The 21,935-nt window shown below is 44.8% G+C and overlaps 1 protein-coding gene across 3 annotated transcripts; it reads right to left on the bottom strand.

The window, feature by feature from the left end:
- Positions 1-282: 282 nt before the first annotated feature.
- Positions 283-20,662, bottom strand: LOC115541075 (long-chain-fatty-acid--CoA ligase 1). Of its 3 annotated transcripts, none has more exons than XM_030352824.1 (21): positions 20,502-20,662; positions 12,671-12,878; positions 11,513-11,621; positions 10,801-10,865; positions 10,571-10,672; positions 10,155-10,254; positions 8,649-8,824; positions 7,753-7,785; positions 7,474-7,525; positions 7,295-7,368; positions 6,591-6,668; positions 5,194-5,328; positions 4,751-4,885; positions 4,265-4,360; positions 3,309-3,381; positions 3,139-3,227; positions 2,325-2,441; positions 1,967-2,110; positions 1,609-1,710; positions 1,453-1,524; positions 283-1,355 (listed from the first exon to the last, which is right to left on the bottom strand). In XM_030352824.1, exons 1-21 carry the CDS (start codon positions 20,645-20,647, stop codon positions 1,215-1,217), a joined length of 2,247 nt encoding a protein of 748 aa, XP_030208684.1. In that variant the 5' UTR covers positions 20,648-20,662; the 3' UTR covers positions 283-1,214. The 3 variants fall into 3 exon arrangements, with proteins under 3 accessions (XP_030208684.1, XP_030208682.1, XP_030208683.1); XM_030352822.1 differs by lacking the exon at positions 6,591-6,668 and adding an exon at positions 6,407-6,484; XM_030352823.1 differs by lacking the exons at positions 6,591-6,668; positions 20,502-20,662 and adding exons at positions 6,407-6,484; positions 14,590-14,859.
- Between the last annotated feature and the right edge of the window lie 1,273 nt (positions 20,663-21,935).

Here is a 21,935-nt window from a genome sequence, read left to right as displayed (position 1 = left end):
CAGATACACAAAAACAAAACAGACTTTTTGCTGGTCAATCAATGCGTGCTTCAACACGCATTGATGCGTTTTGAATGATGCAAAAATAGGTCTGTAGTTCTTCAGATTTACATCTTTGCTACAAATGCACTGATTATAAATGCACTTATTAAGTACTAGTAATGAGAACTAAAATGATAGCTTAATTTGTTAACTTCTTTAGAAGAAAAGGGAGGCCTTTTAATAAACAAAACAGAAGTTCCGGCCAATAGACATTTTAAATCAAATGAAAATAGACCATTATGAAATGACAGCATGGTGACAGTGGTTTTATTGATCTCAGTAAATATTGATATTTAAAAAACAAAACAATTGGCCACATCCTAAGGCTGAAATGAATGCATGACATTATCAGGCCTCAGACGCTCAGACTTATGCTACATGTAACAGTTTAGTTTGCCACCGGATCGTGATCGCCCTGTAGCCTGACCTCAAAGGGCACCGACTCGCCCGGCTGCTTTCTACCATACCAGCTCTGCTTCATACCCTTGTTGGGAACAAATTATGTCCGTGGTCCAACCTTTTCTGGGAAGTTTTTGTGGAAACAGGATTTCACGCTGCTGAGGGACGGAGGTTGTTTTCACAACTGGTTTATGAAGCAGTGGTCTCGTGCGCTGGTAAACAGCCAAGTTAGACGTTTCCTTTTAGTCACTGTGACCTCAAGAGAATGCAGGGAATAACTATAGTGCCGGTCATCACACCCTTTACAAATACTTGCTTTCTTCTACATATATTATTTACAAGTACTATGACAACTTTAAATATCAACTCAAAATATTAAATATGACGCACCACCATTTGTTGAAAATTAAAAGGTTCATTGCAACTTCCTGGTTGTTGACAAAGATCCTTATTCCGTCCTGAAGCGGGACAGGACGTTTAAGGTTCAGTTAAGGCACAGATGTGGCACTATTCAATCTTAATTAATGTCCTACAGTATTAATGCGTCGTATTAAGGTCGTAATGTCTGACTTTCTACTTTAGTTGACCTATTATCCGCTCTGCTGCAACTTGTTAAAAATAGGATCCTCTTTGCCGAAGGATCCAGTTAATAGGAGAATGATGAACAGCCATATTTACGCGAGGGTCCTTCCATTGACATCTATTTGGTTCAGGCAATAGGTGCTAAATGATTGTCTCTCTTTGCTTCTGCTCTTCTGAAATGGGAGCAGCCTTTACATCGTCACGCTGGCGTAGAGCGCGTCGATCTGCTCCCTGAACTGACGCAGGAGCTCAAAGCGCTTGGCCTTCAGCGTCGGCGTCAGCAAGCCGTTCTGCACCGTGAACATCTCCGGGTGCAGCAGGATTTCTCTCACCTGCACAGAGTGTGGACATGACCATGAGGCTACACCGGCCAACGTCTATAGCATGACGATGAGGGACCATCGGTTGGTTTTTGGCAGTAATGATTACCTGTTCGAAGGACTTCAGCCCTCCCTCCTTCCCCAGCATCACCATGTCCTCCAGGATGGCTTTCTTAATCTCCTAACATCGGGAAAAGGTATGTTAGAATCCACGGTGATGTCCAGCCAGCTCTCGTGGCTGATGGACAGAGGGAGGTAAACCGACCTTGTTCTGGCAGAGTTCTTTGTAGGAGCCTTCGATGCCTCGCTGCTGGGCCCAGCCCGGTAACAGTTCAGGATCCAGCACCACTATGGCCACCAGGAAAGCCTGGACACACCACACAAGATTTAAATAAATGATCATATACCCCTCACGCTCTGTCTATATACCTGTACCCTATATACTCTGTCTACGTAACCCCCCGAAAAAATCCTATATACCCCTCAAGCATAAACCCCTCAAACATTTAAACCCCTTCCGCATCCTCCCACATGTCTCATTAAAATCCACCTCATATGTAGATACTGATAGAGTGGATACAGTATATAATGCATCATCTGGGTAATGCTGAGGTGGAGCCTACCTGTAGGCTGTCTCCATGGACAAAGATCTGGGCCACGGGCCCACAGCTGTTGTAGATGGTCTCTATCTTCTCGGGGGAGATGTATTCTCCTTGGGCGAGCTTAAACAGGTTCTTCTTCCGGTCGATGAGCTTCAAGGTCCCGTTCTGTGAACACCGGAGACGGACACGTTGAGACGGGGCTCGACACAAATACAATTTCACTTGCAGTGATTCCTTTGGCGTTTCCCTGCCATCCCATAATGAAACAAGGGTTGTGGTGTTCAGCTCCCACCCGAGGGGTTTAATGGCGGGCAGTGGGAGCACCTTCCGTTGGTTATGGGGGCAATGAGCGAGGCACTCTGTGGGGGTGTTTGCTCACCGGCAGCCATTTCCCGATGTCCCCCATGTGCAGCCAGCCGTCCTCGTCCAGAGCTTCTGCCGTCCTCTCAGGGTCATTCAGGTACCCTCGGAATACGTTTGGTCCTTTAACACACACCTAGGATAGAGAGGGACAGCTTAAGACACACCTAGTGGGGAGAAGGACAGCTTAACACACACCTAGGGTAGAGAGGGACAGCTTAAGACGCACCTAGTGGGGAGAAGGACAGCTTAACACACACCTAGGATAGAGAGGACGGTTCATATTTCAGATGCTGTTATTTGCTTTTCACTGTTTGACTTGCAAACAAATCGCTCAATATGGTGAAACTGAAAGTTCAGGATCTGCTACCATCTGCATTTCCAATTGTATTATTGTTATAAAGTTCCTTTGTGCATTGGAAATCCCTATATAAATGGACCTAAAGGACCAACCCCCTTATAACCATCAGCCCTACAACACAAACAAGGCCCTACCCCCCCCCCCCCCCCCCCCCCCCCATAACCATCAGCCCTACAACACAAAGAAGGCCCTACTACCCCCCCCCCATAACCTTCAGCCCTACATCACTAAGAAGTGGCCAGCCCAAAACAGACACACAATAAGGGGAGTGATAATAACAACAACAACACCACCACCACCACAGGTAGAAACTGTGGACCATTAAAAGCACCATACAGTGTCTCGTGATTGGCTCCCACTCAGCAGCGAGACCATAGAGTCTCACACCACTGTTCTTCCGGCGCACGTCTCCAGGGTGCCCCAGGGTACACTGGGTACACTGGGGGGCTCCGGGCTCTCACCGGGTTCTTACCTCGCCCTCCCCGTTGGCCGCCAGGTAGTTCATGTCAGGGACGTCCACCAGCTTGACGAGGTTGCAGGGCAGAGGAGGCCCGACGTGACCTGGGGGGCAGGAGGTGTGAGGAACCGTTCTCCCATGGTTCTCCGTTACGCTAATCGTTGATGTGTCTGGGAGCTGCTTACCTGCGGAGAAGTCCCCGGGGAGCGTCATGGAGCAGCCGGCAGTGCACTCAGTCTGGCCGTATCCTTCATAAAACTGAAAGACACGCTGATGTTAGTGCTGCAGTTCATGACGATATCCATTGGCAATTTTCACTTTTGCTGCCGTCTGTAAAATAAACACGTCAAATGCCCGTCTCAAGTTGCCATATTTGGATGTTCATTTAAATAGAATTTGCTTTTTAGACAAGCATTTACGAATATTATGAAAAACACATTCTTGGAAATTATTGTTAAAATTACATTCATATTTTTTTAATTAAAACATGAAGCACACATAAAAGCAAGCGGTTGTGTGCATTAGATGTGTGTACAGTAGAAGAGGTGAGGGGTGTGTACAGTAGAAGAGGTGAGGGGTGTGTGTACAGTAGAAGAGGTGAGGGGTGTGTACAGTAGAAGAGGTGAGGGGTGTGTGTACAGTAGAAGAGGTGAGGGGGGTGTACAGTAGAAGAGGTGAGGGGTGTGTACAGTAGAAGAGGTGAGGGGGGTGTGTACAGTAGAAGAGGTGAGGGGGGTGTACAGTAGAAGAGGTGAGGGGTGTGTACAGTAGAAGAGGTGAGGGGTGTGTACAGTAGAAGAGGTGAGGGGTGTGTACAGTAGAAGAGGTGAGGGGTGTGTGTACAGTAGAAGAGGTGAGGGGTGTGTACAGTAGAAGAGGTGAGGGGTGTGTGTACAGTAGAAGAGGTGAGGGGGGTGTACAGTAGAAGAGGTGAGGGGGGTGTGTACAGTAGAAGAGGTGAGGGGGGTGTACAGTAGAAGAGGTGAGGGGGGTGTGTACAGTAGAAGAGGTGAGGGGGGTGTGTACAGTAGAAGAGGTGAGGGGGGTGTACAGTAGAAGAGGTGAGGGGGGTGTACAGTAGAAGAGGTGAGGGGGGTGTACAGTAGAAGAGGTGAGGGGTGTGTGTGGTAGCGGGACTGACCTGGCAGCTGATGGCCGTGCGGAGGAATGTCAGGACCGCTGGGGAGACTGGAGCAGCCCCGGTTATCATCAGCCGCACCCGCCCGCCCAGTCCGCTCTGGAGGCAGAACCAAGAACACACACACACACACACACACACACACACACACACACACACACACACACACACACACACACACACACACACACACACACACACACACACACACACACACACACACACACACAGAATAATGGACACCTCTTTCTTTACACTGAAGAGGTGTGGTGCCATTTACTGGATGGATTTTGCTTCTATTCAGCTTTGAACTTTCACAGAGAATTAGCAATCGTTCTTGATCAATTAAAATGAATAAACTTAAACTTACGATAACATACGATGAGATAAGATGGACTTTAGTGATCCCAGAAGGTACATTTAATAAAACGACCAAATCCTCCATCAAAACATCTCCGACATGACAGAACTTGTATGTGGTATTCTCACCTGGATCTTCTTGAAGATGAATTTGTCCCAAATGCTGTCCTTCCTCACCACACCACTTTTAAACTCTGCCATCTTCCTCCTGGACGCAAAGTCCAGCAGCCATCGTTTCAACGGAGACCCGGCCATACCAAATATCTGTGAACACAAAGTTTTATACATAAACATTTAAATGTGATGTCTGTAAACTGAGAGGGAAAGAGTCAAATGTATTGCATGTGTAAAGAAAAGCATGCATGTCAACAAAGTGGATCAGATTGAATTAAGTAATATTCCAGAGTACATTACATTGAAGTATGAGGTGAGTGACTGGTAAAAACGATCTGATCAAGCTTCACTAGTGATATGAGATAGTGACGACATTGTAGTGACGGAGGACATTCAGCCATTATCATCACGGACACAACTAGAGACTAATATAATCCCATACTTCCTGTTCCTCTGACCTTATCAAACATGCGGTTGAGAAGACGCGGAACGACTGGGAAGACCGTTGGTCTCAGCATCTTCATGTCGTCCATCAGCAGACGGATGTCCCCCTGGAAGAAGCCGATGCGGCCCCCGTTGATGAGGACGACCCCCTGGATCACAAGGCAAGACACGTTACACACCGACGCAGTAACACACAGCGCCACTAAGGGGCGCTGCTTTGCAAGGATGAATCCTACGTCTCAACTCACAGCAGATTAATTTTTTTTAAGAATTCCTAGACTTTGGTAAAACAATTTATAAAAGGTGAAAAAACGTATTTGAAACATCTTGAAATGTGAGTCATGGCTTTTGTTTGAATTTATTTTAGTCATCAACTAATAACGTAACGGTAAATATATATTTTTTAACAAAATATATTAAAAACAAATCAAACAGGAATGTATTCACTGACAATCTCAAACAGTGGTTGTTGCTTTGGCAAAATCTAGTCACAGGTTTTACTCCTAAATCAGGATTCAACTGTGGTTAACAGTGCATTGGTCAAACAAACGCCAGCTCCAAATGTTTAGTGAAGCAGAAAAACATGATTGTATGATATGGTATGATATAATATTATATAACGTAACATGATATGCATATCATCTTGGGCGAAAGTTGAAGGACAAATGGGTCGACTGTCCCGACTGCTAAGAGCACGGCCTTAACTCATGGAGCAGCTGACAGGATTAGGGGTTGTATAGACACTGGGAGCTGCCCATGCTAACATGCACAATGTACACAAAGTAAGATGCTCTGCATAAAATCATCTACATTTGATTTGCATGCACCTGAGGACATTTCCAGAACGGATTTATTTACATCCTTGAACTTCCCCAAAGGCAACTAGTAATGACTAACACAAACAAGAGTTGAGAGCAAGCGGTAAACAGCTAGAGATGAATAGGTTTCATCTCTAGCTGATGATCAAACATATTGATCAGAATACGTTTCTGTCTGTTGAGTTGATGTCACTGTTTTATTTATTTTTCATTAAAACATGCATTTAAATGAGGCAAATACACATATCCTAATTTTTTTACTTTTGTCGGTGAAAGATTTCCTCATCCTCTTGCCAATAATTCATATAAATATCAAACTATTGGAATAAAGTTGGTGGCACCAATTCAAAAATCGTGAGTTAAAACCACAACAATCTGAAGAAAGAAACTGGTGTATGTATCTACATACCGCGACCACTCTCTCAAACATGTGTGCTAGCGGGAGGAAGGACATGTGAACATCATGGGCGGTCAGCTTGCAATGTACCTGTGAAGCACATGGCAAACACATGCAAGTACACACACACACACACACACACACATGCAAACACACACACGTAAACACACCGACACAAACGTCAATAAAGGCATACCTCCACCACCCTCTCAAACATGTGGGCCAGAGGAAGAAAGGAGATGTGTACATCTTTAGTGCATAGCTTCAGGTCTTTCTGAGGCCCAGACATGGAGATGAGACATGAAGGTCAGACCACAGAGAAGAGGAACGGCACAGGAAGAAGGAGAAAGAGAGTGTGAACTGAGATAGCACAGTTCAAAAGGAATATTAGAAAGCGTCCCAGTTAATTTGCTATGGAGCTAGGTTAAAACCAAAATGGAGATCTGAAAGCAATATTTTTTAAGGACAGGGTTCAAAGACGTAAAAAAACAACCAAAATATAACAGAGGTATTCATCCATACACCTACACAATTTCTTAAAAACTATCTTTTAGTCTCAAAAGTCCTACCCTCGCGAACAATTTGCAGGTATCGGTTGTCCGTCAATTTAAAGTCTGTAAATGGCTAACCCAGTGTAGGCAATAGCCTAACCCGTCATTGAGCTAGCATCATTTTTACACGGAAGGAAAAGGGAAAGAATTGTTCAGAAAAGCTGAAGGAAGCAGGAAGGATTTCTTGTTGACTGCATGTTTCTACAGTTAACAGATCCAACACCCCAACAACACCCCCTGATGTTGTTGTCGTTATTTATCCGTTCCAAACAACCACACCGGAAGTTGTTGGGTGAGGTTTAAAGTTATCTTTACAATAATGCACCACGTCAATATTGACGGTGTTTACCTCTGTTAGCTCAAGGAAGGCTGCAGTGTTTGAGATGACATTCCCATGTGTTAGCATCGCACCCTTAGGGTTCCCTAGAAGGACATACAATCAGGATTAGACATCAATATGCAGTAGCACGTCATTTGAATGTGCTCACATGTACAGAGTCTGTGTTCTGGAGTCTATGGAGGGTTTACCTGTGGTCCCAGAGGTGAAGCAGACTAGTGCCAGATCGTCTGGCTTTGGAGGCTGTGGCACATTGCAAACGGAAATTAAAGAGACAAATAGGAAACAATAACTAACTGTCACACAGAACTCAAACTAATGACTATCAATATATATGTTGGACGTCGTCATTTGGAATCAAATGGAAAAAGTGTGATTGCTTTAGTAGTGAGATAATGGAAGAGAGGAGGTTTATGTTGCGGGAGAGCGTGGGGGTGGATGAGTTACAATGTGCTTGTATGTTTACTCACTGCAGGCTTGGCATAGTGGGCTTTTCCAAGATCCTTCAAACACAAAAATGGACAGTTATGAGCAGGGGTCGATCTTAAGGATCTTTAACATTTTAACCATCCCGGCTGAAATGTGTTAAGATTCCTTTATCGTTGTAGCTTATTCATGTCAAGTGAATCTGTGAGTAGCCATATTTTTTATCAATTAATTGTATTTGCTGAGTTTATATCATAACAAGTCCAAACTAGTGGGCACCTTAGAAAAGGTCAGGTCCCAGAGGGGACCTTTTCGTGTGTTCTGCATGAGTCATGTTTTTCTTCACTTGTGCAGAACTAATACTCTGTCTTGTGTCATTATTCTGATTACTTCCGATTTCAAATTCAACTTTAACTCCATTTACAATCTTCAGGAGCCTACTGGTTCTAAGGGTAAGGTTAAGGGATCCCAAGAAAAGGCTGGGCTGGCTTAGGAATGAAATACATCAGTGTTACCAAGACATCAAATCCATAACTACGCCATCGCTAATAATTTGTCTTTCACTCATCATTTGTCTTTCACTCATTGTCTTTTCAGCCTATGCTTAGCTTAGCGATAAAGCAAACGAATTATAGCCGATGTGGTGTGGTGATTGGAGTACCACAGAACCGAGGGAAAGCAATGCATGTGCTCTCAGCCTCGCATATTGTGCGGCCGCTGTCTGTTAACACTTGTGTTGCGATCGGAGTCGCGTCAACTGATTGTTAGTGTACCTGTAGAGGGAGGGTCCCGAAGCCAAGCACTATTAGCCTGCCACTGCTTAAGCGATGACCATTATCAGTCGCTTCCTATTTCTACATAATAGACCCCCTTATAATCCTCTCTGGCTGTGGAGGTAGCGGAGGCCAGGGTCTGCGGAGGCTCGTTCTTCTTCTCTCACCTCTATGTGTGCGAGACTGAGGATCTGGATGCCGCAGGTCAGCCCCTGGGCCACCAGCTCACTGTCCACAGGCTCCATGACCACCAGGGTCTTCACCGAGTGCTGCTTCTCCGCCACGCAGCCCAGGATCAGCCTCACCTTGTCGGGCACGTCGCAGAACACCGTGGAGATGGAGGCTGGGAGACACCCACGAGACCCAAGATAAGCTCACAGCGGGGTGATGGTTGACCCCGTGTTTCGGCTGGCATTCTTGCGCAGAGATGTTTTGGGGCTGAGGGTTTTAGTAAAAGGAGGGGGGCCTGTCATCCCCATGGCGACGACCCAAGCCACCTTTGTGATACTTTTTTTTTTTTTTTTAAGTGTTACCAGGAGCGATTGCGGTATACGAAATGCACCACAACCCTTGGCGTTACGCTGTGCTTGTCCGAGAAGGTTGACCCTCTCTCGGACACGGCCGTGAAGTTAAACCGCGCACTGCCTGGACTGTGCCCCCCCCCCCCCACACACACACACACACACCTTGATGCTCACAGAAGAATTGGCAGAGGCTTGAAACTACATAGGACTTTCACTAAATGAAGGCGTGATTGCAGTAGCAGTAGTAGTTTGAAATTAGAAGACAAATAACCACATTTAAAACATTAGTTTTTTACGGTTTTTGGGTTCAGTAACTCTTCAGGTAAAGCACAGCGGGTGACTGATAGGAAGTGGCCTTTAAATGTGCCCTGGAATAAATACATGTGTAATCAAAAAGAAAAACATATATATGTTTTAATGAAAACCTATATCTATCTATCTATCTATCTATCTATCTATCTATCTATCTATCTATCTATCTATCTATCTATCTATCTATCTATCTATCTATCTATCTATCTATCTATCTATCTATCTATCTATCTATCTATCTATCTATCTATCTATCTATCTATCTATCTATCTATCTATCTATCCAGCGCCAGCATTGTGTTCCTAGGGTGTTGAGGCGGTGAAGCCCAACCTCGGGTTGAAGCTCCTCAGATTGTCCAACTTGGGGCCGCGCTCAAAGTTCAAGCAATTTTAACCTTGTCCTCAAACTTCTTGAACGCGTCCACTCAGACCTCAGCTTTGTATGAGGTTATAAAAGCCAACAGAATCGACATGCCCAAAGCATTCATCATTTCTAAACCTAATTCCATCAGGGGTTAAAACGCCCATCTGTTAGCTGGACTCTGGTTATGTGGCGACTGGTTAAAGCGGTGGTGCGTTGCATTAATGGATAACGTCCGTTTGATTCGTCGGTCCAAAACAAACTGCTGCGATCATAAAACCCAACCACTTGCTCGTGACACCATGGTCGTACAACTAGTGGGCACCATAGACAAGCTCAGCCACAGAGGGGACATTTTAGTGTGTTCTGCATGTGTCATGGTTTACGTCAGTACCGCAGATCTACTATTCGGTCTTGTGTCAGCCACAGGGTCGTGACACCACGGCCGGTGCGTGCATGCGTGTTTCGGGACGCACCTTGGTCGATGATGTAGTCGATGGCGTCCGTGCCCAGGGTGTCATAGAGCGGGACGGCCACCAGGGAGTACGTGTAGCACGCCATCTCAGTGATGGTCCACTGGAAGGAAAACACACAGGACATGGTGAGACCACGGCTCGGCTGTTCTGAACTGAAGGCTTCAAGATAAATAAAGAGCAGAAATTCTGCTCTTTATTATTCCGCTCAAAACGCATCTCGTGTATTGTCGGAGAGCATTGCTTTCAGATAATATAATAGATAGCATTTTGTTGGCAAATACAACAGCGAAACATTAAACCTTGATGTGCTGCTTCAAAAACAGCAGTTCGAACGACGGTAGACTGATAAAGAGGGTTGCGATGAAAGGACAGTGGCACAGCCCTTGGTTTTAAGGAAAACCAAGTGTCAGCCTTACCTCCGGCCTGTTCTGGGAGAATATTCCAATGTGTTTGTCTCCGTCTGGAGTGTGACCTTTGTGTAAGAGCGCTGAGCCGATGTGTTCTGCTCGAATCACCACCTGGGTTTGTACAAAATCAAAAGTGACTATTGTTGGTCCTGCCGTTACTACAACGGCTGCCATTATTGATGTTAGAACATTGAAAGAATGTCTTGAGCAAGAGTCTTCCCCTGCTTCTGACGCCTCACCTCGCTGTAGGACTGCCATTCATAAGGCTGGTTGGGCTTCCTAGACCCTAGACACGGTCCGTCATCTGTCAGGAGACCACAGAAAATCTTTAGAAAATAATGCCAAATTGACCCTGTAGCACGTGGGTTCAATTCCCACTGGGAACGCCCATAATACAAAACACACAGTATATCATCCACCACCTAATGCATTGTAATAAGCTTTGGATGCAAATAGACTATAGACAAGCAGACTAGGAAATATGCGTTATCAGGGCTTGAAGCCAAATTGCTCGCATGCATCGGGCGAGTAGCTGTCCTCCCAACCGGTTCAGCCTTCTGCTAGGGATCCCAAAAAAGCCTGAGGTCCTTTCTCCACTGAGGATACTCATTGTCCCGGCAGGACTGTTGTTTGTAAATCTAATCAGCATACAAAAGGGGTTTTGTAAATGTGAAACAAAGGTTTTCTAGAAAATGGGAGTATTTCATTATAGTAAGGCTCAGCGCCACTATATACGCAAACTAAAATGAATAAAACTCTGCTGAAAGACATACCGTGTCAATTTAAAAGCTACTACTGAAGACATTGGTTAGGTCGTCGCCATGGAACCTGTACAAAACCCAGAAAATGTCTCCTCTGGGAGCGAACCGTTGACACAGTCTATGGCGCTCAGTCGTCGCATTGCATTGCGGTTTCCCCCCAACAACCTTGTCGAAAGCAGAGGGAACTCACTGGACACCCGCAGGCCTCGCAGGAACAGCTCGTAGAGGGTCAGGGCGTCGTCGTAGAAGTGGGTCAGCAGCTGGTCGCTGTGGGCCAGCCGCCGGGCGCCCTCGGTACCCTGCAGACACAGAGCAACGCGGTGAAGCCTCTGCTTCTGGTCCACCCCAATGCTTTGGTCTTCCTACAAGGTTAGAAGCTTGTGCAATCCAAATCTGAATTGTATCTCTTAATGGCGAGAAGCCCGTAAACATTTTTTAGAGGTTTAATTTTGCTTTTTTATGCTTTGTGATAGAGTTCGATAGACAGGAAGGTGTCGGAGAAAGAGGGGAGGATGGGCAGCAAAGGACCACAGGAGGGATTCGAACCCGGGTCGCTGAGAAATTGTGTCGGCCAAATTGTTATTTTAAACATCGGTATCGGCCCAGAATTTCACGATCGGTGCATCCCTAATTCCAACATTAAAATAAATGGAAAACTCACTCCTTACTCCCATTGCAAATGATGCAGCAGTTCGCAAATATCCTGAACTGAAAGAGGAAGACTTGAGAGTCCAACTGGCCATGTTTAAACTGCAGATGCTGTGCATGCTTTGAAAGAAATGCCCCCCGATGTCCGTGGCCTGTTTGATCAGGTAGAGACACTAGTGAGATTGTTGATGGTGGTGCCCATATCATCTGCTGAGGCAGAGCGCAGTTTTAGTGGGTTACGCAGATTGAAGACATGGTTGCGATCAACCATGACGCAAAAAAGACTCAATTGCTTTGTGCCATATTCACCAAGAGAGGCTTGACAGACTGGACAGACAAAAAATTGTTTCTGTGGGTGATTGGCATTCCAGACAATTAACAGTTTCATTATATATGGCTAGGGTTGATCAAGGAGGCCCTTGTTTAACAATGTTCCCTGTTGTTTATCCATGATTTCAAATAAGAGTTCTCCAATGGCTTTTTAGTGCAAACCATTGGCCCATAGGCAATTACGAAAGTAACTACTTGAGCGCTAGTTAAAGCCCAGATTACACAAAAATAAACGTATTGAGTTGAAATCATTTGCAGTTCAAAAATCCCATCTGCGCCCCTGCCTGTGACCTAACAGTCGGTTCGGAGTGGCGGGTGATCATGATGATCTAACTGTCAGTTCGGAGTGGCGTGTGATCATGTGACCTACCGGTACTTCCACGGACTGCATGGCGAGGTCGCAGCGGGCGGGGATGGCCCGGGGCCGTGTGGCGTACCAGTAGGTGCTGAGGGCGGCGAAGGCGCTCATGCCCATGAGCACGTTGGTAGGCACGCTGCGCACGTACTGCCGCAGGTCCTCCAGCTCCGGACTCCACAGCTGCCTTAGCACACCCGGAATCTCCATGGCAACGTATTTACTGCAGGGGGAGGGGGGGGGCGGAAGACAGAGTTTTTGAGTCAGTTTTATTCATGCTTTTCTGTGTTAACGTGACCCCCTTCTATAGTCTCATGTGTGATGGAATGTGATGGGCCGCCAAAAATACTGCAAAGCTGAACAAGCTGAATTGACGGAGATTTAAATTAGTTATTTGCATGGAGATGAAACAGGCGCTTTTTTCTTACAAACATTTGCATTTCCAGGAGAAAACTAACCCAAACATTTTGAAAGTCTGGACCTAAAACGTAGAGCACACAGCTCTACTTCACAATAATGTTAAGGATGGTTCAAGCTACGGAAAGATTTGTATTAGTGTTGCATTAGCATTGTAAGTATTGTAAGTGTTGAATTTGTGTATTCATTTTGTATGTATTGTATTAATATTCCAAGTACTGTATGACTACTGCAAGTATTGTATTCATAATATTTTATTACCGTATTGTTTTAATAGTTAAAGTACTGTATTAGTGTATTATTACTGTTAGTCTGGTATTCAAAGAATTGAGTTGACATGTATTTCTTGCATGGATTTATCTACGTGTCTGTGTTGGATTTAAATGAATCCTCAAAAGATAAAGCATTTAAAAAGTTTTTAAATTGACTGAATCATCTGCAACTGGTGGCTAAATTTCTCAAACAGGCCATTTCCCACCGCATTTCCCGATCAGACAAGCAGATGCTTGTGACTACTTCTCAGCTGAGCCATGACAACATCAGTTTCTGTTCTTACTTAAAAAACACTTCCCGTCTCTGGCGTAGGTGCTATTTGTCAGACTAGGTGGGAGATGAGAGGGCTACACACCACAAAGCAGAGAATTGAAACAGGGATCACAACTTTCAATGAAAATAAGAACACATACAAACAAGATAGAGATAAATAGAATTACAATTTCAATACGGGTAGTATGAATGTAAATGGAAAAAAATAAATGTCAACATCATACAATGGTAGACATACGATGTAGTACTTTGTAAAACACTAAAACAGCAGCATTGCATCTGGTCTATCTCTTGTGACCAAACAAACGTTAAATTCCTTCTGCCATAGGTCACGGTAAACTGAGTGCTTATCAGTTTACTCAATAAGTAAACATTTAGATAAAAGAGCAAACAATCTCCAGCTGATTTAAATTCTAAAGACAGCTTCGAAATTGTTAACGAATAACCTTTCATTCATTATAACATCAATGACATTTATTATATACTCTTACCAGATAGTGGTTTCAATTCAAATCAGCTTGCCTGTGAAATGACCACAATTAAACCTTAACCTAATGTCCTTATTCAAAGTTGTGAATAAGTATTAACATTGATGGGGAATGATTGGTTTGAGCACCAATTCGTTGGGTCATCTGAGGTGACGGTCGGTTGAACAATTGACTTTTCGCCTATTGCTATTTTAACCTCAGTTCCTCTGACGTGTTCCAACGGGCTCAGAGCCACCTCCACATACTGTATCTCCTTGGGATTATTAGTACTCATAAATCGTAGCAATGAGAAGATGCCACGGGGTAAAAAGTACAATGCAACAATTGAAATGCTACATGGTATTTGACACAATGTCACGCAAGTACAAGGAACGGTGCGGATATATCTCAATGTGCTAGACCATGGAGATAGACACCTCCCCACACTCATTCAAACATTTTCACGCCAGCATTTTTCAAGTTAAGACACGAGTAAGAACTTACAGTGAGTGAGGAAGCACACCGGACGCTGAAGAACCCAGGTGAACAAGCCGGTGGAGTTAGCGCTGTGTTTGTGTGCGAGTCAAGATCCTGCCCGCAGCACTTCAACTGAACTTTAATAGTCCCCCTGAGCTGAGGTGTGTGAGTTTGTGTGTCTGCGTGGGGCTACTATGAATAGCAGACCGCCTCCCACTGCAAACAGAGGCTGGGACGGGCCTGGACACCCCAGGCCCCCCCCTCTCACCGTGACATCACCACCATTAAAGACGCATAACCCCAGTGGCCCCAACACACACACACACACACACACACACACACACACACACACACACACACACACACACACACACACACACACACACACACACACACACACACACACACACACACACACACACACACACACACACACACACACACGTGTATCGTAGAGTCCCAGGGCCTTTGATCTCTGGCCGCGCGGGACAACACCACGTGCACCCATCAGCTGTGCGCTCTCCGCGGTTGGCTGCCGTCTGTCTGGGTGTGACCATGACTCTGTCCATCCGTCCGTCTGTGTGCTTGTGAAATGTGTTGTGTCTGTGTTTTTCTGATTGTGAAATCCATGTGCCATGGCTGAGTGAGGAGAACATTCACCAGGAATGTTAATTCAAGGTTACAATCGCCCCAACAGGTAATTTGTCGCCGCAATGTTAGCCGTTCTTGGGTTACAGAGATTCCAGTTCCACTCCTGAGTACCTGTGCTGTTGTTTTTTCTACCTACAGGATTTTCAGTTTACCCCTCAACTGTTAACAGGGAAACAGCTGCAATGTTTACACAACACAGCTGTTACACCCTACAACAGGACAGACAATACAATCCAACTGTAATATTATGTAACACACAACCCCCCCAGGGTACAGACTCTCACACACACACACCCACACCCACACCCACACCCACACACTTAACTTCTGAGTGATATACACACTAAGCAGCCGCTTCACCATTAAACCGGTTTTGCGATGTGCCCCAGAGGCATAGAGTATAGAGAGATAAATAGTCTCTTTCTGTATGTGTGCCTCATTTATAAAATGTATACAAATGTGATTGTGTTGTCATTCCAGGCCCACGCATGTGAGTGACATGCCAGTGGTGTCACATGGTTTTGTGGTAGTTAACCCTAAACACTCCCCCCCCCCCCAACCGGACACCAATTTCCATACTTGGGCCGGAAGAATGAGAAACCAATAGCAGAGCACAACGTCTGGTCAGCCCACTCTGGCTCACCACACACTTCAGCACAGCAGAAGAAGGGGAAAACCAATCCGGAAGGAGGAAGAGACCCAGCTGTCTAGATTACATACACACACACACACACACACAGCCACACACACACACACAGCCACACACACACAAACACTCCAGGAATACAGAGCAGCCACGCACACACACTGGCTTTTGAGGGAGTTTTAAGGTTAGGGTCTGAGTGAGAGAAGGAAGGAAAGCAAAGAGAAAGTAAGAAATGAAAAGGAGAGGTTTAGCTGGGGGAAGTACTGAATACAAAAGGGCCTTCATTCATTCATGCATCAGCGTAGTTAGTTATCTCTGAATCTCTTCAGTAGCCGAGGGTGACAAGACGTCCCTGTTGTCAGGGGACAGCCATTGTCCTGGTGTCCTGTCCCCACCTGAAATTGTCCCAGTTTACATATAGTTTCATTGTATAGCTTTCTGATGAGTATTAGTTGTTTGTTGGTAATTAGTCTTGCGTCTATCTGAAAGGCTACGACGTGTTCGCACTATGCAGTGATCCTTCTCACTTAATGATCGAGACGCCACTTTGTGATGACAAAATGAGACAATACAAAACCAGTCAGCAAGATCCAGAAATAAAAGGTGGAACTGGAGCTCCAGGCGACCATGCTATGTAAGGCGATATCAGGAGAGGTTCAGGTGGTGGAGGAGGAATGCATTAGTCGTGTTCAACCACAATCACCGATTGAGTGGTGTACCTCGGCATCACCGATAACTAATCTTTGGATTGAGCTCGGGCTGGATGAGTGATTTTCGGTGGATACAGTGTCTGTCAATAATCTTTGGATTGAGCTCGGGCTGGATGAGTGATTTTCGGTGGATACAGTGTCTGTCAATACCGCCTAGATAATCAAACTGATTGACACACACACATACAACACAGGCCTTGTGTCCTGCAGAAGGATAAAGGTAGGCAGGCAAAAATCAGTATTATCAGTACTAGGTCTCCCTCCCAAAACATGTGACTAGCTCGCCAGCTTTAGCAATTGCTTGCCTAGCCTTGTGGACGACTATGGTCATAGACTGATAGGTAGACAGGCATGGCACTCAATCATTTCATTCGTCTGATACTAGCACCCGAACATACTGTTATTTCTTTGTTATTTGTCTGAGCATTTGATTTATCGATTGCTATTGGGATGTATAGAGAATGTCATAAATTGCCCAACTCTAGCTTTAAATAAATAAATGTGCTGAATTCTTGTACCAAGCCATGGCCTGAAAGTCTGTTACCTATAGGCCTGAAAGTCTGATACCTATAGGCCTGAAAGTCTGATATCTATGGGCTTGAAAGTCTGATACCTATGGGCCTGAAAGTAAAATAGGTATCAAAAATGCTTTTTTCCTCAATAATATTTCTTAAAAATGGCTGTATTTGCTTAGGGCTATAACACTACTGCCTTGGGCTATTATGGTTGACTTTAGCATAATGTTTCACTAGTGAACTTGACATAGCCATTAGCTAACTACTAATATAATGCTGGGCTGTAATACCTTGCCCAGATTGGCCGAGCGGAAAGACTGGATCTCATTCCCCTATTGTTGGATGGATCCAAGAAAAGGACAGTGTCTACTATTACCATCGTCAGTCTATCAATAAATACAGTTCGAGTCTGTTTGTGTGTATGTGTGTGTGTGTGTGTGCAGAGGATGGCGTTAGCTAAATAGAACAAAGGTCACCCATTCATTCATGCATCTAGCACATCAACCGTTCATCCATTAATCGCTCCAATTATATAATACAATCACGCCATGCATAATGCAAAAGGCCTCCGGGCTGGCAGTCATGGAACACCGTAGCGTTAATTTGATGCTGGTTCTTATTAAAACATACTTCTTCATTTTGAAAGAAAGTATGTTGTGGACACCAACATGTTTCACCAGAAGTCCTGGCTATTTCAAAGCATTGTGATCCGATTAGAGTTTGCACTCAATTATGAATTATACTGCTGGTCATTTGCACAAACAGAAAGCTCTTTCTTCAGTATAAGTTGTGTCAAACTGAAACATAGTAAAACTCAAAGTGTTTGCATTGCTTATAAATTATGTACTAGAACATGGGGAGCTTAAAGTAAAACTAGAAACTTAACCTTGACTGACACACACACACACACACACACACACACACACACACACACACACACACACACACACACACACACACACACACACACACACACACACACACACACACACACACACACACACACACACAGTTTAGGATTTCAGAAATATAATTTCTCCTGCTTTTGGATGTGTGATTTTTCTGAAGTCCTGTTCCTGTGTGGGTGAAGTCACCCCTACCACAGGGCGAACTGAAACCATATTCCTCCTTCCATAATCATAAAAGGATCAAAACAGCATGTCCTCAGACAACCCTGCACACAGAGGGGACACTGAGGCCCTCACAGCTTTCTTGTAGTTACAACAGCGTTGTTTGCACAGAAAGATTAGCAGTTGTTGGTAACACTTGTTGTGTGTCAACAGTTGAGCGAGAGACGAGTGTGTGTGATCACGTACAAGGGGGTGGGATGAGGTGTTTGAGGCTGTGCCTGCCCTGCACCATGGATCTAGAGCCAGCTCTAGCAGGGCAGAGGTGCAACGTTTCTGGGGTGACACGTCTGACCTCCAGATAAGGTGATGAGTGGGAAATAACTGACGACCAAACAGGACCGTGGGGGGGGGGGGGCGACGCCGTCCAAAGACTTTGTTCCGTGTGAATGCTTACTTTTGGCATGTGGTGTATTTTTGTGCTCTTCTAAAGCGCATTAAGAAATAGTTGAATCTTGAACCTGCCAAATTGTACACATTATTCCACAGCTACTTAAGAAATCAATAATTTAACACAATATAACATACAACTGTTTTATTGATTTAAAAAAAATGCCTCTTTTTTTTTTATACAAAGCCGTGCAAACAGAACTGCATAGTACTATTACCAGCTCCGCCCCTAAATCAAACATTGACAGTTGTAGAATCAAATATTATATTCTAATATTTGATTACTAAAAACAGTAACGGCCCACCTTTCAACCGCTTTGTACCAACAAAGGTTGCATGGGGAAGGCCTGAAGCCAACATTCCTCTCTATCCAAGTAAAGGAGAAGGGTAATGGACATCAAAACACACACACACACACACTTTCCTAACATCATGAAGTGGTACTGAATACATACCAAGTCAACACATTCCTATCGTGCGTATAATATACATATCCTGATGTCTCAAACATACCTAGGCTTCAGTACACACACGATACCATAATTCACCTACAGGCATCTCTTTAATGTAGAGTCTCATAGTTGACATTCCTCTCCGTTCCTCTCAGTTCCTGTCAGCAACAACTGGGCAAGGTCCTGTAGTACCAGGCACAGAAAGTGTTTCCAAATCCTGCAAAGACGTCTAGTATTGCTAGAATGGGCCAAGGTCAGTTAGCCTACTCAAAGAAGTGTTGAGTCAACAATTTCCGTTGAGAGAAGTTTACCGTCGAGTTCAAAGAGTGCATTAAGTAGGCCTCCAGCAGCATATATATGTAGAAAGTGTTTGTCAAACAAGAAAAACCGATCTACACAAGGTGACTCAGTGAAGGTTACAACACTTCATAGCAAAACAGGTAGGCCTAGTAGTAGCCTACTCTAAACCACAAACAACACAAAGAAAAAACAGTCGTGGTGTCAATGATTACAGGTAGAGGCAAGACGCAACACGCGAATGTTGGGGAGGTCGAGAAACCCACTTTTCAGTTGACATTCCTGGTGTGCGACTTTTTCCTACAAACCCCTTCCAGTATTGACTACATGCCATAATAAGCTAGAGTAAAAACCCGTCCGTTCAGCCCCACATTTTCATATTTCAGGCGTGGCACTAGCTTTGTCAACATTATTACACGCACAAACCCATAGTGTAGTGGCTTCAACAAGTCGTGTATCATGTCGATGATCTCCATCTCTCTGCTGCCAAGACTCTCTTCCTGGTGTGTAGCGCACTAGGTATTTGCTCATCAAGTGTACACACACACACACACACACACACACACACACACACACACACACACACACACACACACACACACACACACACACACACACACACACACACACACACACACTTCGCCAACAGGGTCTTGAAGTTGCACGGAGGAGACACTGCAAGTAGGCTACTATATCTGACAATAGCTGCGTTTCTCCATTTCTCATTTAACACGCAAACAACACATCTGAGAGGGTGGGTGGGTGGGAAACACTTCAAACCGGAATTGTCAAAGTCCGATGCAACTCCTTATCGGTGAAGTTTTGCGGGAGAATCCGTGCGCGACTGAGGCATCGCCACACATTCCATCATCGTGGTGAATAACGCAGTTATATGGAAAATGCGGTGGTTAAAGTTAATGCACAAATTCAAACTCATTCAAATTCGCTTAAAGAAGAAAACGAGCAGGAAGTAAAACATTTTGAGGAAATTATCTTGGCACATCATCACATCATTCGGCTTGCAACGAACGAACCGTCCTGTCACCTTAATCGTTTCTGCCGTAAGATGGATAGCAGATTAATGTTGCAAAATGTTTTAGTAACGGTGCCAGGACAACTGTAAGGGAGAAAAGTGAAACGCATCGACCAACCTGTGGAAGGAGTTGCGACGACTTGCGCCCGTCTGAACGAGATGAGCTGCGGAGTGCGGACTCTGCTGTGCTGAAGTAAAGGGACCCGTCAGCCAATCCGAGGCGTCCTGCGAGAAAACATCCTCGCCAGAGCCTCCGTCACTCATTTAACCTTGGAAAGCACGCTATGAATATTCAGGAGTTCGAGCGTGCCCTGATTGGTTGATTCCAAATGCACCCTCATTTGCCATTCTTAAGCACATACACAGTAGATCGATGTTTTTTTTGTAACATATGAAGGATTTGGTTGTTATTGATCTGGAAAAAGTCGTTTCAACAACTGCAACACAAATGTGGAGCTAGGACTGCTAGGCACGTATGGTTTCTCTCGGTTATTTCGTCCTCTTTTGCCACCGCAACTAATCACTAATACGTTAGCTTAGCTGTATCGCTATATATGTCCAAGCATTGGCTGATAAGTGAGACTTAAATCATTGATTCAAAGACTTGGTAACCGTGTTGATTAGCCTAGCCTACTGCTAGGGATCCCCAACAGGCAAGTTAGAAAACAAACCCACCTCTGGGGCCTCACCTATGCAGTGTAATAATGATACAAACTCTTCTAGATGTCTAAAAATACCGAAGATTATCTGTACTAACTTTAAAGGGGACATATGATGCCCCCAGGTGTGAGTGAGATTAGCTTTACAAGCCGTTTCGAAAATCGGCCCCATATTACATCACTAGTGGGCGTGTCCACCTAGATGTGTGCTGGATAGATCAGTCTACCAGCCTACCCAGTGGACTGAAATAAACGTTGCTCCTCTATCCAGCACAGATGGCCCTTGTGTCAATTTTCATTATGAAGACACTTTGTGGAAGAGAAAGCATGTGCAAGCTGACTGAGCTTTAGGGGATTTTGATAAGGGGATTTATACAGTGACAAGTCTAGAGGGTGTTGATTTAAAACGTTTCCAGACACTTGTGATGTTTGGATCTAGGAGGTTTAAGCTTGTCTTCCCGCCAGAAAAGCTTTGATGACTAGTTAGTGATTCATCTTTGTCATACCAACTCTCTGCGATTACAGATCCCCACCTGCAGCATCATTATTGGTTGAAACAAATAAGCACGAAAGTGAAACGGCCCCTTTGTCCAGTATTAAGTTTGTCTATCATACTTTAACTTCTAAAGTCGGATTTGTGTGAGAATAGTCCTGAGTCAGTTAGCCTCCAAAGGGCTTCAAATATGCCCTCTTTGGGGCTAGTAAAGACCATGGTTATAGAAGATGGAAGACTGGAAAGGGGAAGCGAGGGATCCCTCCAGGGATGTTTGTGCAATAGGTGCCAAAAGAGGCCGATATCATTCCAGGGTTGGCTGGCTTGCACCTTCCATTGCATGGAAAGACCATTTGAAAACACCCCCTATTCACTGACCAAACAAAACAGATGGCTCCTC

The sequence above is a fragment of the Gadus morhua genome, chromosome 3 (assembly GCF_902167405.1).
Source record: "Gadus morhua chromosome 3, gadMor3.0, whole genome shotgun sequence".
NCBI lineage: Eukaryota > Metazoa > Chordata > Actinopteri > Gadiformes > Gadidae > Gadus > Gadus morhua.
This window is presented reverse-complemented; position numbering and strand designations above follow the sequence as displayed.